The sequence below is a fragment of the Dicentrarchus labrax genome, unplaced genomic scaffold (genome assembly GCF_905237075.1).
Source record: "Dicentrarchus labrax unplaced genomic scaffold, dlabrax2021, whole genome shotgun sequence".
NCBI lineage: Eukaryota > Metazoa > Chordata > Actinopteri > Moronidae > Dicentrarchus > Dicentrarchus labrax.
Window position 1 is genome coordinate 18,323,401 of NW_026136720.1, and position 16,557 is coordinate 18,339,957.

A 16,557-nucleotide genomic window follows, 5' to 3' on the forward strand; every position below is an offset into this window, starting at 1 on the left:
GTGTTTTACAGATGGAATTGCATGTGTGAGTGTTTGCGTTAGTCTGTCGCTGTGTGCATGCATTTATAAGTGCATCCATGAGAGTGTGTGTGTGTGTATGTAAGCCTCACCTGCCCTCCAGGACACACCAGCCACAGTAAGGGTCCCTCAGTTCCACACATGATTGGCAGTCTTTCTTTTGAAGGCACGTCTGCACTGGCACCTTGGTGATCTGGAGCATTATAACATAAAAAATGAACAGAGAACCTTAGCGGGGGACACTGCATGAAATATGAAGCATTTAAAGTACGTCTACAAATGTCCCTTGGTTTGTTGCAGGTGTGCAGAGTGGCAGTAAAACGAGTTCTGTCACAGCATATGGTCTCTCATAGCTGCTCCTCATGTTCAAATACTAAAACAATTATCTCTTTCTACATGCTAAATATTTATTGTACTTAAAAGGAACAGTGTGTAGGATTTAGTGGCATTCAACGCTGTAGTTGCAGATTGCAGATTGCAGCTCCCTCGCTTTAGCCTCTCTTTCCAAGCGCATAGGAAAAACTACAGTGGCCACAAAAGGTGTAAAAAAATCAAACCCATCTAGAGCCAGTGTTTGGTTTTTCCCTACTGGGCTACTGTAGAGACATGGTGGTTCGACATGGCAGCCGCCGTGGAAGGCGACCCGCAGTGTCTATGAATATATAAGGCTCATTCCAAGGTAAAAAAACCCCATAAAGATTCTTATTTGCATGTGATTACACACTAATGAAAACATAACTATGGATAATATATTCCATTTCGGCCAATAGATCATGCTAAATGTTACACACTGGACTTATATCTGGATAATTGGTTTTGTTCAGTGATTCAAATAGGCTGAATTATGAGTCAGTCCTATTATTACTCTGCGTATGGTTCAATCATCTTATAAAATATGATACAGAGTTATAGATTAAATTACCTAACAGTATATTAAGTTTGTCAACTTAAACATTAAAATACTGCATCTACAATAATAGTTCAATAATGTAACATATATAATAATAATATAAGTTTCTGTAAAGTATATATATAAACACGTAAGTAAACACTTTAACAAGTAACAAGTAACACTGAGCAAGTCATTTAAACTTTCATCTACTAAAAATTTGAGTAATTTGCATTCTCTATAAAAATACATATTCAACTCTCCCTTGAAAGCCAGCAGAAACTATATCAACTTCCTTTAGGTAAAACCTAGTCAGACAGTATGTGTCTAATACTCTCTTCCTGTGATAAAATTGTCAATAAAAGAGAAGAGCTAGTAAGAACTGTTTCACTATGTCTACACAGGAGGCGTTTCAGTCACGTTTTTCAGCTGCTTGTCTCACAGACAGAAGAGAGAATAAATTAAATATTACATTTTCACTCAGTCATCACACAGGCAGTGTATTGGCTCGTGTTTAACTCACACTTTATGCACGTAATTGTGACCCAAAGCATCTTTTTTTATGATTCATGTCTACTTTCTTGTTTTACATGAGCGATTGTGTATTGGGCTCTGAACTCTGCCAAAACACAGGGAATCTAAATGCAGTGCTGTGCCTGAATGCCTCCTCTGTAGACATGGGTTATACTGTATGATGTGTGTTACGAAAGAGTTCCTGACATACACACCCTTTTCTCTGTGGTAATGTAGAGGTGGCTCTGACTGAGGTCAAAGAAAAGGTTCTTGTTGACCTTTTCTCCCACGGTGACTCCAGGAGTCTTGCTGTACACATATGGATCAGTGGTCAGATGTACCTGGGCAGAAAACAAAAGGTAACTCCGTTTGACATGAGGTATTTGCTGCAATTCCCCCATCCTGCTTCCCTCAAGTAAAAATTCAAAGGGAAAAAAAGTGAGAAAAGCAACAGATCAAAAGACCACTCCACCTTAAAGACTTCCCCCTGGTTGTTCCCCAAAAAGGCGATAGTGTGATCATTCTCCACAGCGACGGCCACAGCGGTCAGAAGGCCCGGCTTCGTCAACACTGCATCTGCCTTTAAGGCGACTCTTGGCTTGCTTGCCAGAGGGGAAGGCAAAAAGTCTGCGCCACACTTGAAATTTTCTAACGTGTTCTTCTGTAAAAGAAAAGCAAGAACAAAAGAACGATGAAAACACTGTGTGCAATTTAATCCAAAAGGATACGACAGGGAATATGTGGGAATCAATCCCACTCTACTAAAAAAGCTATATAACAGGGGTCAGAGATTAGGTTTAACTATGAGCCAGTTTTTTCACAATTTTTAATTGAAAGCCTGTGTTTTACATGTGTAATAGAGTTGTTTTTTTTGGGTTATTTCTTTTACTTAATATAATAAAATGTATTATTACAGAACTTGCCTGATGTCACTTTATTTATTTATAGTTTTTTTTTAGGATGTAATTTTTCTAATTTGGAATAACAGAGATACAGCAACATATGTTAATACTCATTTAACAGAACAAATTACAAATATATGCAAATATATGTTCTGTGTTGACATTTAATTGATAGGATATTCATACATGATGAACAGTGAAATGCTTCATTTATGGTTGAATGAATGTAATGTAGAGTGACGCATATTTGTGTTTACATGACTGTTCTGGTCAAATACGCTAAAGCTGTGAAATTAAACATGGGTTTAATGTGTGTTAAATTACTGTTATTAATGTTATTCATCTCATTAAGTTTATTTTTTTCAGCACCATTGAAATAGCCTGGAACAGATTAGATATTATGAAGTCATATTTATTAGAATTTACATGAGCTTTGTATTTACATTGTTATCTATGATAGATTTGTAAAAAAAAAAATGTGTAAAAATTGTGACGTCAACTATGAAAGGGAAAACTTCAGCTTTCATCATTGGGGCAAATATTTTTGATTCCCATAGTATCATTCTGGATGAGGTAACTGGGTAAAGAGACATGGAAGGACAGAGAAAAATGAGTGAGGCAGAACAAGAGCTTTAGACAAAACAACACAAAAGGATCTGCAGAAAAAAGTCAACAGAGAGACATTAAAGTCAACAGTGACACATGTATACATTATTTATTAGTGTAAAGGGACTTCTTCAAAACATTTCACTCGTTCATTTCAAAAAACACATTTTAAACAATTTCAATCTGACACATCAGAAGCACTTACTGCAATTTTCGACGAGCAGAATTCCTCATTTTTTGATGAGTAGGGGATGTCCACAGCAGGAAACCCGGAAATCTTCCCCGAGTCGCTGTAGCAGGCGCTGATGATATCCACCAGCCGCTCATTGATGAAGTTGAGTGGGTACATGCAGAGAGCCGAATCGTTGTCGTCATCATCTGGGCTCGCCACCATGAACAGAACTTTGTTCCAGGAAACGACCTTCCCATACATACCTGATTCGGTCATGACCCGTGCAAGCTCTTTTCCTGGAGAAGCCACGTATGCGGCTTGGACTTTGTTGTATCTGTTATTCGGGCCACAGTTTAACTGGAGCTCTGTGTGAGAATAGTAATGGTGGTCGTTTTCGCAAAGACGAGACACAAAGGTCAGGTTTTTGTTATCTGTACCATCGAGTGTTCGTGAAAAGAGGAAATAAACAAAACCATCCTCTTTGAAGGCAAGGCGGAAGTCATGCAGGTACTTGGGAACAAATGGCGTCGTCTGTACCGTTGATGCCTCAATGATGCTCTCAAACACGACCCACTCGCGGTAGTCCTGAAGGATTCGTGTGCTGATGAGTTTTGTACTGTCCAGGCTTCCGTAGCCCTTCCCAACAAGAAAAACACTGAAGGTGTTCTCATCTTTTGTGTAGTTGGACATGACGCCCACCACGTTCACATTATCCTCTATGCTAGCCACGTAAGTCCTCTCTCCTTTACTGTCACTGTAATACAGCTGCTGTTCCACGTTGGTCAGGTTGAGGAGGGCGCAGATGCCCCGGTAGCGGCTGCCGCAGACTATGAGAGAACCGTTGGACGGATGGACCAGCAGAAGCTTGTTGAGGTTGGGCATGGGCTTTGTGTCCTGACATGCAGAAGCAGGAGGTGTACAGGTCCGGGCGTCCTCTTTGGGTCCCGTATCGGCACGGGCCTGCATGCGGAGCGACGGTCCCAGCTGGAAGATTGTGTTTACCGCCCCCAGGTAGATCCGACCGGTCTGGATGTCCTGGACCACATTGTTGATGGAGGTCTCGGAGGTAAACTCCAGGATGGGGACGTTGTTGCTCTCCTCCTGGGCTTGTGTGACTGACTTGCAGAAGAGAAAGAGGAGGAGGGAGACCCAGCTCGCCATCTCTGGAGAGAACAGAAAGGGAGAGGGCGTTTCATTATTAATGTAGTTAAATGCACACATAATTGCACATTAACCATCTGTAACACTAGACTCCAGTGTAGAGTGGCTGTGTGGTTCGCATACAGCCCTTAACACACACTCACATATGCAAGCTGGAGACGGTAAGCTTAGCTAAACGCTTTTTTCACTATGGTTTTTGCACGGTTTAAAACAAACAAGATACAACAAGTTAATTAGTGACATTTTAACCTTTGAACAGAGGCACTTGCTGTTTCCCTATTTCCTGTCTTTCTGCTAAGCTATCAATCACATTGATTCAGCTTCATATATACCCTACAGATATAAGAGTAATGATCTGCTCATCTAACTCTCAGCAAAATACTGATTGTTGGCCCAAAAAAACTCAAACTGATCTTTTTTGCTGAATTTACAACTAAACGTGTTTTCTCAGTTATATTTTGCATGAGCTGTATATAGTCATGTGGACACTTTTCACTTTATTTAGGCCAGAATTTACGATATCCGTTTCTGAAGCCACCCCAAACCAACTGGCTTGAATTACATGTTGTTTGTGGTGTTAAAAGCATTGAAAGATTATACTTAGAAATGTAATGTTACGTAATGTTACATCAAAGAGAGGGTGTTGTTCAACAACCAGAAAGTAATTCTCGTGAAAAACGGTTTACAGCAAGGTGTGCAGATTACTCAAGATTGGCACTGTCTATGGTTGTGTGCCAAATGAAACCCAAACTACCTGCATGGCTACAAAGAATTTGTGTGTACTGATGCGTCAAGACTAGTACATATAAAGCATATTAAAGATATGGATTTACGTTACAGGGATAAAACTACTATTGCGACTGCCTCGAGCTGTAGTGCAGCTGTTTGTGTATGACTCGACTTACAGCTCCAGTTCTATAAAGGGTGCGTTATTTTGGATTTAATTGACTTAATATCAGAAATGATAGTGAAAAAATAAAACGGCTCTGTGTGGGGGTAAAAAAAGATTAAGGCCGAGAGCTAGATCTCAAACCACAACACAATAAAATCCTATTTAAAAAGCTTGGATCTGTTCCAACTTCATTTGCACTTTGCTTTCTCCTTGAACACCACCTCCAAAAGCACAATGCTCTGAGGAACTACACTGTTTTGTCTCAGGAAACATGATCACACAATATCCCTGTAAAATACAGACAGCATCATGTACTGGCTAACAGCAGGTGCCTGTGGAGTCCTCGCTCACTGCTGTTTGCCCAGGCTGTGGTAAATATGGAACTGCAGGTGGCTTTGAATCAGCTATTGCCCACACAGCAAATGTGTGTCTATGTTTGCATGCGGTTTGAAGCTCGCACTCTCACAATAGCATCCTCCTTCTCATTCCGCTTTGTCAGTCAAGTTCCGCAGGCACATTTGTCAAATTGAAAACTCCTGATAAAACTTCCAAGAAGCTGTGTTTTATTACGTTAACCTGCCGTCCCTTACAGGACTAAGTGGGGAGACCACTGATTAGACATTTGCCCAAGGGGGGGAACCTGTTAATTTCACTGGCAACTCCCATTTGCATTTAAGTGCCCACTACTTGATTTGATGATTTTATTTTTCCTCCCATTTACCGCCTCACTCCTAGCCCCCCCTCCAACCAATTTCACTGCATAAATGTATCGTGCCCTTTTCCATTCATAGCCTTAAATATTTCAATTAAAATTGAAATGGTGCAATAAAATCTCTGTCTGTGCTTATTCAGGACAGAAATGTGTGCGGTTGGTTTTTACAGCTTTAATTAAGAGGGAGGGGTAGTCAGCATTTTTTTTTTTTAGATATAACTAAAGAGGAGTGGAGTTTACATGCTACAGGGGTGGACAAAATAAAAGGAACATTATGTGAACAACATCTTCATCTCTACAGTGACAAAACTTCAATTACAATGACACATCCATGGGAAAATTGAATGACAATTACAAGCATGTGTCAGCTTTAAGAGGCGCCACAATAAGTCACTTTTATGCTTGAGTTTTCAAAGAAGCATCACAAAAACTGCATAAACTGCAAAACGTTCTTGCAGCCTCAAAATGTTGACAACATAGACAAAACACAGTCGAAGAGTTGTGGCAAATTGCAAAATGTTCTTATAGAGACAGAGAAAAATGGCCTTAAAACGATCAGAGAAATAAATGAACACCTCTGTGAGGCAGTCTGGGTGTAATAAAGTTCGCTCTCTAAAAGTGTGCTTCGCAAAGCCTCACTCAGGGCAGGGCTGCCCTTTGGCAACAACTTGGAAGACAATCAAGCTAGAATGCAGATGGCTTTCTATTGAAGGCGTGAATGACAATAAAAAAAAACAAGAAAAACCAATGGAAGCCACAATAGAGGGCACTACTTGTGATAACTGACATGTAATTTATGTGCTCCCAGATTGATACTCAAGTGCACTGACCTTTTTTTTTAAATTGTTCCACCTGTCTGTTTTCTCATTTCTATTCATTTTGTTAAGTACTTATTTCTGTTCTTAAAAGTGCTACAACATATAACTCCTGTGAGACTGCGTTTTCTCACAACCAGCTGCCACTTGACAGCCTGTTGATGGTTCAACAGTTTAGACTAGACAGGTTCAGGTACTCTGGCACATGACCTTTAATGTGCATTTTTTCTGTTTGTGGAAACACCTGGCAGAAAAATCCAGTGTTTTGTAACTTCAACAGCCTCTCCTGTACACACTAATTAAACCTATAGTCATTCTGTGCATCAACAAAATGTTTGAAATTAAACAACAGCTGTTTGCTTAATGGTACTGAGTTTTTTTCCCCTGTTTCTGTACACAACAAGGAAGAGCATACTGTCTAAATATTCGCTGCGATTGTAAATATGGACAGTAATTGAAGCATGACTGGCTCTCTGAATCCACTAAAAACTGTAATATCCATATTTCTATCAATTCACTTGGCCATGATACCGACCGCACAGAGAGACTCTACAAAAGGTGGACTGTGTCAGTGGTTTCTGTGGCGGAAAATTACTTGATTCCTTTGACTTCCAATTAAACCTGCTGTGACAAAGCAACTTTCGCAGTCTGTAATGTACAATGCAAGGACAATGTCTCGGGGCGCTCATTTAGGTTTCAATAAACTCCAGTTCCACTTACATCCATGGCTTCAAAGACTCCTTTTCCTATTCATGCAAATCCTATAGCCAGCCCCCGATCAGGAAAAAAAAAAAAAAAGTTTCCCTCAGATGCTGCATTGTGGGTCAGTGCAAACGAAATTCTTAACATATTTCAAAGGAGGCTGTTCTCTCCTAGGATGTCTCCTTCTGTCGCTCTATCACTTTTCATCCTTTTTTCATGGGCTTAATCCTGAACGCTGGAATTAAAGAGGCTTCAAAGAGCTGAAGAGAGGCAGACGTCTGGTGGGGGTGACACAGGTGGAATGAGGCCCATTTCTCCACAGACCAGCCCACCTCTCTTTTCTCAACATGTCTCTAAGCTGCTGTGAGAGAACATGGCAACTGGGCATACCATCCAACACGTGGCCATTCTGAATAAATAAAAAGCTGCTAAATTTAGAGGCTGCGTGCTGCATCAGCCTGCAGCTAATGAAGCCTCCAATGGCCTGGGATAAATAATAATGAAACACATCATGTGCTAATGAATCTGGCACATCTGAAAAATGTGAACACAACTGATGAATTAAAACTGCCTGATTGTCATCATTGAACTGACCTCAAATTACAAATCTCAACTAATTTCACTGAACACATTTGACTTTGTAGTTACAGTAAAAAGCAAAGCGAGTGAGATTTTTAACACAGAATCATTATACTGAAGGTTCACATTACGGTCTTATTAAAAACTCATTAAAAGACTACAAAAATAAACGATAATGACGTGATAGCTCTTTAGCAAATAGGTGGCTCTCAAGCAATTAATCTGAATAGATTTAATCAATTATTTGTTCATGTGACTCAGTTTTCTGGTCTTTTGCTCTTTTCTTGTAATATCAGACACTGAATGGCAAAGATTGGTGGACTGCATAAACACCAGGGAAAGTAATAAGTTCAGGGGTTTCATAAAGACAAGAATCTGACTATGCATTGGATCAATTATCAGACTTCAGATAAACACCTACATTCATACATTGCACAAAGTTGTCTAGTTCTTGACTATCCTAAGCAAAGCTAATTTTAGGAATGTAAAGATATATCGCGATACAACTATGTGAAGATTCCAATCTGTGATGAAAACCTACGCTGGTAAAGCACAAAGACATAAGTTTCATTTTAAAAAGGAATTATGTTTTGCACAGTTTATAGCCTGACCTCAGAAATAAAAAATATGATATAAAGAAAATATAAGAGAAAAAATATTTTTTTATATATATTTCTTTTTCTGTCTTAATTTGTCTTATTTTGTTAAGAAAATCATATTGTGAATTATCTAATCTTGAACTGACTGTATCGTTACATCCCTAGCTAATTTGCAATTAATTCTGAGTAAATTAAGACAGACTAACCAACTCTGAAAACTCTTCTCTTCTTATTGCTTGCTCTATTATGTTGTATTCTTTTACGTGTATTAGAATATTGTCAGCAAACAAAATAAAAAAAACCTATGAGTGCTTGTATTGTCCTAGTTTTTTTTAGGCTACTGAACTGAACATATCGCTGAAGAGCTTCATGAACGATGATACAGTCACACAATTTGATTTAGCAAAGTAATTTGTAATTTTTACCTCTAGTTTATACCTATGGCTGAGGGGAAATAAACATTAGGAGAAAGACTGCTGAGGTACAACATACACAGGCTTGAAAATAGCACAAGAAGGTGTGTCTCTGTGTCAGCTTGCTAGTCATCACACACACAGGCACAGACTCCTTTTTTGTGACTACTGTAGTGCCATCTCTTTTACCCTCCCTCCACAAGTTAGGACATGTCTGGACAGGAAAAGAAGCTCCCAGCAGAGGAAAATGAAAGATAATTGAAAAATGCCAGGTGTGCACACAAACACACAGATTCATAGGCTTAGAGAAACATGTGCACACACCAATACGTGCACAGACGCAGCTTGAAGTGCTGACAAGGTAATCCCACTCTGACCACACAGAGACACTCTTCCCTTCAAACTGCCACACTGTGTTTCTTTGACACAGGGGCACTAAAACCCAGCATGGCAGTCCGCACGCCTCTTGGCCAATCCTCTTGCTGCATCATCCCCCTTTTCTAGGACGATACCCACCAGGAGGAAGTGTGCGAGCGTGCCTGCGCAAAGGGAGCGACATCAGGAAGGAGTGAGAGGAAAATAAAAGAGGGACTGTGTGTGTGTGTGTGTGTGTGTGTGTGTGTAATGATTAGATCACACACAAACACTTCCACAACTGCTGACCTGGCAAGTTTTGAATCAGCATGAGTTCTCCTCTCATTGATTAAAACAGATACGGAAAGGAAACTGATATAATAAATAAAAAAACAGACACCCTACCCCGAAAACATAATAGGATATCACCCCATGCCGTGATAATTCATATTCAGCACTTTCTTTATCGGAGAGCTGGCTTTGACAGATGCCAGGGTCTGACATTGATGTGAGGGGGTGTCTTCACATTGAAGCCGCTTTCAGTGTTACACACTGATAAAAGTGAACTGCTATGAAATTACTCACATATGCCCAGGGCTGGGCAAATAGGGAGGGCGGGAGGGCGGGGGGGCGGGGGGGGTTAAGGTGAGCGAAGGGTTAATGCCTCAAGCAAATCTTGCCATGTCTCTCGCAGTGTGTAGGTTGCTGAAAAGGCCTGATAAAATGTGTACAAGGGAACATGACAACATGGGTTAGAAGACATACAAGGAGCCGGAAATGAGGGGCAGATCCTTGTCCTTTATTTTCCCACCGCCATCAAGGGAAGGATAGGCGGAACAAGCGGCATTGTCAGAGATGAAACATGAAGTGGGAGAGTGTGGAGAACTCTTTCTTTCTCTGCATGTCTCCCATCTCACTTTTTTTATTTTATTTTTTGACATGCAAACGCTCTTGTCCCATCCTCACAGTGAAATTGTTTCACAAGTTGCAATGGGAGGCTGGTGTGACGACGGCAATCCAATTTCCATATGAACAATTACCCTGCCGTCAGGGTTGGCAGTTCATTTATTTCAATTTGACTGACTGGGAGAACCACGCTCACCAAAGCAGCCAGCCCAGCCATTGTATTCAGGGCACCAGGCACAGGTGGGGGGGGTTGATGGGCCTGGACCATTTCAGTGGGATCCAGCTGCTCTGGCCTAAATATGCTAACACCTTTAAAGTTGGCCCGTGACCCAAGGAGTGTGTGGATCACAATGTGCTATCCTATTAGACTGTGTGTGTGTGTGTGTGTGTGTCCCAGTTCTCAGGCCTGTGTGCTTGTGCTTCTCTTGTGTGTCTACATGTGTCTCCCTCTTGTGTATGTTTGTCTGTTTTGATATATGACCAAGAGTCAGGGGTACGAGCGTAACCCGCCCCCACCATCCTTTTAGACACAGCACTTTTCCTCATTAGGACTGATGGGCTGTTTGTGTGTCTGTTTACCGCTCCGTCACCATTTTCAAGGCTCCTGCTATCTCCCCTCTGCCAGCTGGACACTTGAACAGCGGGAATGCAAAACTACAGGCACACACAAACTACACATTTAAATGTTCATGTGTGCAAGGATACACACACACACACACACACACACACACACACACACACACACACACTCACTACTGCCTTATACCTTTCTCAGCAGCTGACCTCAGTGTCTCTTGTAATCTCTCGATCTCTGTTTGCCTCTCAAACAAACACACAAATGCAACCTCTCTGTCTGGGCAGCAGCAGCTTGGGCTGATCTCCCAATGCTAACTGGCCTCTCCCACCCCCAGCTGGATGTTGCGGCTCTCCAGCGAGACAGAGTGGCTGTTTGCTGTGTGGACACAGCTGGCGGATGTGGGGAACCTGATTAAACGGCCTGGCCTGGCGGAGAAGAGCTACTTTCAGGAGCCAATGGCTCCTACGACATCGCCGCCACATCCAGACGGTTGCTAATACACACAAACAGTTGTAGGGGCAGGCATGCATACACAAGCTCACTAAATCAGCTCGACTCACTCACAGATACGCATCTCAGATCCAACTCCATAACTGCATATGACAAATGTTGCCCACATCCACAACTGGGGCTGCAACTAAAGATTATTTTCATTATCAATTCATCTACTGACTTTTGTAAATTTTTGTAAAAACTGTAAAACATTTCTTTTTGTCTGTCAACAGTCTACAGCCCACAGTTACTCAATTTACAACAAAATAAAATAGCAAATCTTCACATTTGAGAAACTGGAAGTGGCAAATGATTAATTGATCACCAGAATAGTTGCCAGTTCATTTTCTGTCCATCAACTAATTGCTAAATCGACTAATCGTTTCAAAAACCAATCTCTTTATGGCATATTGGTTGATGGCTGCAAGATATTCCTTTTTTCTCGTTCTCCTGTCAGTGTTCGGCCTCTTTTTTTGAGAACAGGTAATGATTCATTGTCTTGCTCAAGGGCACTTCAGCAGGTTGGATCGCTTGCTCACACACAGAAACTTAAATCCCAGCTTCCTCTGCTTGGAGGGCAGATTCTCTAATCTGTACAACACCCTGAGGCAATTCCTTACTCCCAACGCGCACGCACACACACAAGCACACACACCCTCCACTTACATATATATGCGCACTTACGTTCCAACACACATGCATCCACAATTAAGAAGTCAGGCAGGCAGACTGACTGCTGGGAAGGAATCCATTACACACCTTATTGGCTATAATGATTTCACTTCAACAGCATAAACGCCAATGAGCCATGAAGGTATCTTGTAATGTGGTTTAGTCTCAGTGCCCAGTTTTAGTTTGGTTTCAAGGGGAATACTGATCTTATGGTGACTGATTGCTCGCCTGCCCTCTTATGGGAAAATCACATGGAAACCCCTTAATGTTGGACACGGAGATGTAACCAATGTGTGTCTAGTGTTAGCTTTGGTATAAAAAGGAACAGTTAATGTGTGCATATTTGCTTTATTTCCAAGAGTGAGATGAGGAGATTGATATCAATTTTGTGTGTCTGTATGTTCAGCGGAGAGGTGTAGTCGGGACATGTTTAGCCTAACTTCACATAAACACTAGAAGCAGGGAGAAACAGCAAGCCTGGTTCTGACCAATGTGGGAAAAATACAGCTGCCAACACCTCAAGAGCTCAGCAATTAACACTACCTATCTTGTTTGTTTAATAAGTATGCAAATATAAACTAAAAAATCCAGTTTATCCAGTTTGCAATTTGTCGTCCATCTGTCATGAACTTCTATCTTTGCATATAGCCGGGTTGCCAGACAGGGTTGGTGAGCATAGGTTTGGTCTCTGTGCATGGTACCAAACCTGGTCAGTACCTACATGTGATCTGAGAAAAATGACACTCACACTGAACCTCATATAAGAAACCCAGTTACTCAGAGAAATCACATTATGTGGGTAATCAAGGAATGCGTTTACATGCACTGAAGTAACTGTATACATGCAGCAGGTCAGGTCAGATTTCTTACTTACAGTAGTTCAACGATAGTGATAGAAGATGTGCAAAAGTATGTAGTTTACATTGAGGGGTAACAGACTTATTTACACTTCCATTACTTTGTGTTACTTTCCATTTTAGTTGGTCTTTGGCTATTCTAAATAAAAAGGACTTTTTTTTCTGTTTGTGTACACATTGAACAAACCAGTTCAACCTGTTAAATACTGAGTTCTACAGGTGTTGGTAGTATTTTCCACTTTGGACAGAGACAACCTAAACACGCAGACATGCCACTGATCTCAACCTTCTCCCTTTTGGAAAAAAAACAAATACATGTATTCCAAAAAAAATTTTGAACCAGTGCTTTAAACGCAGGTCGGAGAGCTGAATCAGTGTCAGAGGCAACCTCTGGAAAGAAGGCAGGAGGGATGAGAGACAGAGAGACAGGAAGACAGGAACAGAGGGAGGGCAATCACACACACGTTACTGAGTCTCAATAGTTCCTTTGTGTGAGCTGGCAGGTGCCTGTCACTTGTCAAGATGAGTCAGAGTTTGGATGGTGACTGAGCATTGTAATGGTGGGCATATACGCGTTGGCTGAGGCCCAGAAAGATTCCAGCTTTTGGTAATGACTAACAGCTATCAGGTAATGGCCTAAAGATTAGCCAGCTCTCCTCAGCATATGGAGAAAAGGTCACGTTTGGAGCTTAAAAGGTAATGGCTAAATTAGCTGCAAAAAATACCTCATAAAATTAAATAGCTTTCAGCGAGAAGCAGTACTTTCCGCTGGTCGTGCAGAAGGAAATAGACTGGGCTACTTTTTAATTAGTCGGACGACGAGAACTAATCACAGGAAGGGTAGACTCTGATAAAAACATGTGTATGCCTCCACACAAAACCTAAACTCATAACACAAGAGCACCTTCTAACTTCCTCCCTTCCTCTGTCCCAAATATTAATGAAAAACCACATTTGCCTGGTCCACGTTCAGCACTTCTTAGTGTCACGCACTTCCACCGAATGTTCTTGACGCTATTGAAACCACTCCACCGCACTCATCCCTCCATCCGCTGGCCCTCACAATCTTCATCTATCATCTATCAGTGTTTCTGCAGCCGGAGGGGAGAGAGCTGCTAAGCAGGGCCTGACTAATGGCTAAACAAACACCATTATCAGGCCTTGGTGGCCGAACGCTGAGCTACTGGAGCCCCAGAGCAGCTGAGGCTCTTTAATACTTAATCCCTGCTGCCCTGCTCTGCCAGCGGCTGCTTTAAACTAAGCTAGGAAGGGCGGTGCTGAAGGTCCACTAATGAGGGAATAAGCACAGAAACATGAGGTAAAGAGGAACGTCATGCATACATGCACACACGTGCGCAATCACTTACCACAAAAAATGAGCAGAGAATAGACTGTATTAAGAGGGGGTAGAGAGAAGTGTGGACCACTCGTCTCGGCCAATTCCCTCTCTAGAAAAGGCTCAGGGAGAAGTTAATGAGCCTGTTACAGCCCCACAGTTCCCCTGATAAGACTGCTGATTACACCACATGTTTGGGCAAGAGGACTGTGCATGTGTTTGTGTGCACATTTGTATGTGTGTATGTCACCTGACCCAAAGCGGTCATCTGCTAATCGTACGTTCACAAGTCAGGAACGGACATTTTCTGATAAACACACTTTCACACACCAATCACTACTCTCAAGGCGCAATCCATCCCTCTCACACCCGCTCGCTCGCCCGCCTACATATACCGACCGAGTCACACCCGTGATCACATTTCTCACACACACGCACACACTCAATCAAGGGTGACTGAGTGAGCGAGCCACTCAATGAGAGTGGGTGATTAGGCCCTCAGAGAGTAGGCCTGACCTTTCCCTCCACATCAAGTCCTCCATGCGCATGTGTGTTTTTATGAGTCAGTGGCTGTAAGCTCTCGGGCCTGCGCCACTTCACATCAAATGTCACCGACTTAAATGAGATGGCCAGACAGACAGGAGGACAGAAGAGGGGAAGGAAAGGGATTAGGGAAAGGAGGCAATGTGAGAAAGAAAGAGGATTATTTACAGTAGGCTGCGAGAAAAAGGCCAATGAAGGAAAAAGTTAAAAAGGAAAGGATACAGACAGATTGAGAGAAAGAGCGGGCTGTCAAAGATCAATCTTCTGTCTTGGTTCTTTCCCTCTTTGCATGAGAAACAGCAATGCTGAGGTATTTTTAAATTCCTTGTTGGTTGTGGGAATACAGCGCAGGCCCTTGTGGGTACACAAACCTCTCCCTCCTACTGTCGAGATGGTTGAGTCTGCACTTCCACATTCTCAGAGCTCAGACGGACAGTCTGAGTCAGGCCTCTTGGGAGCGAGTGAGCAGGGGGGCAACTGAGGTTTTGTTTGCGGGTTTGTTGCGCTAAAAACTGCTGAGGGTTAGTTAGCGACCAAAATATATTCATAGGCTCTTTGAATTACACTCAAAGAGGTTGTGTATGTGTAGAAGCTAGAAAGATGCAAACAGACTCTTTTGGTCCCAGTTTTAACTCTTAAAATGTCCAGTTTGTAGGATTTAGTGGCATCTAGTAATTACAGATCGCAACTCCGTCACTTCACCCTCCCCTTCAAAGCGCGAAGGAGAAACTATGGCGGCTGCAAAGTAGTAGTAGTAGTAGTAGTAGTAGTAGTAGTAGTAGTAAGTTGCAGATTGCAACTAAATACTAAATAATGCTTGCCTTCCAACCGTTTACGAGAAACCCGAAATCTAGAGCCAGTGTTTGGTTTGTCCCTCTGGGCTACCTTAGAAAAATAGCGGTTCAAAATGGCCGACTCTATAGAAGGCGACCTGCGGCATCAGTTGACCTTTAAAGGATAATTATACTTTATTACAACTTAAGTCTTATTCCTGTCAGTAATAATAGTACTCACCAGGTTAACTCTTTAAAAGAGTCCAAATGATTAGTTTAGTTTAGTCAATGAACAGAAATTGCTTCCAAACTCTAAAATATGAATATTTGCTAGTTTTCTATGATAGTAAACTGAATTTGTTTGGATTTCGGAAGGTCAGACAAAACAAGGAAAGAAGCTCAAACTGTCAGAGAATCAGAAAGGTTCAAACTGTCAAACGTATTTGAAAAAGAAAGAAAAGGTGACGGTAAGTGTGTGTATGTCTGCGTAAAAACCCATCACAGTTTTATAGACTGACTGCCTGGTTCAGCTTTGACCTACCATGGTTGTTTCCTACAGTTTTTCTGTGCAATGAAGGATTATTACACTTCAGGTGTGCCCCCTTTCAATTTTACCCAAAATAAAGTTCTTTTGGTAACCTTTTACAATTTCTCTGATCTTCTGACTGCTTGCTTTTCACTTTTTGTGACGTCACCATCTTCCAAGATCTCAGCAGTTACTGTGGTGAGTACAGTGTTGTCATGAAAATAAGACTCAAGTCGTGACTAACAGAAATTATCCCTTAAAAGCAGGTTAAGTTATGTGATGCTGATGGTACAAGTTCCCATCTGTCTCGTCTCGCCCCTTTTCTCATCTTTGTCCTCCCGTCATCACCGCAGATCTCAGAGGAGATAGTGAACCGGCACTCACCGTTGACGGGCCAGAAGACGTGTGGCGCGACGCCCAGGTTAATTAAGTTTGAAATCGTAGAGATGATCAGCGGTGCTGCCACTCAAACTGCCAGCCTCCCTCCATTCCCTCGTGGTGTCCCTGCTACGACCAAAGCGTTCAGGCTGTCTGACAGGTAGAGGGGC

General features: G+C 41.9%; 1 protein-coding gene across 4 annotated transcripts in view; it reads right to left on the minus strand.

Annotated features, from left to right (window-relative positions):
- plxnb2b (plexin b2b) overlaps positions 1–16,557 on the minus strand; it is a 128,517-nt gene that overhangs the window by 41,954 nt on the left and 70,006 nt on the right. For 3 of the 4 annotated variants that reach the window (XM_051381422.1, XM_051381420.1, XM_051381421.1), the window contains 4 exons: positions 3,134–4,263; positions 1,893–2,081; positions 1,636–1,761; positions 111–211 (listed from right to left, as the gene is read on the minus strand). In XM_051381422.1, the coding sequence (XP_051237382.1) occupies positions 111–211; positions 1,636–1,761; positions 1,893–2,081; positions 3,134–4,261 (1,544 nt within the window). In that variant the 5' untranslated portion in view covers positions 4,262–4,263. Of the gene's footprint in view, positions 1–110; positions 212–1,635; positions 1,762–1,892; positions 2,082–3,133; positions 4,264–16,393; position 16,557 lie in introns of all 4 variants that reach the window. The other variant, XM_051381423.1, reaches the window with a different exon arrangement.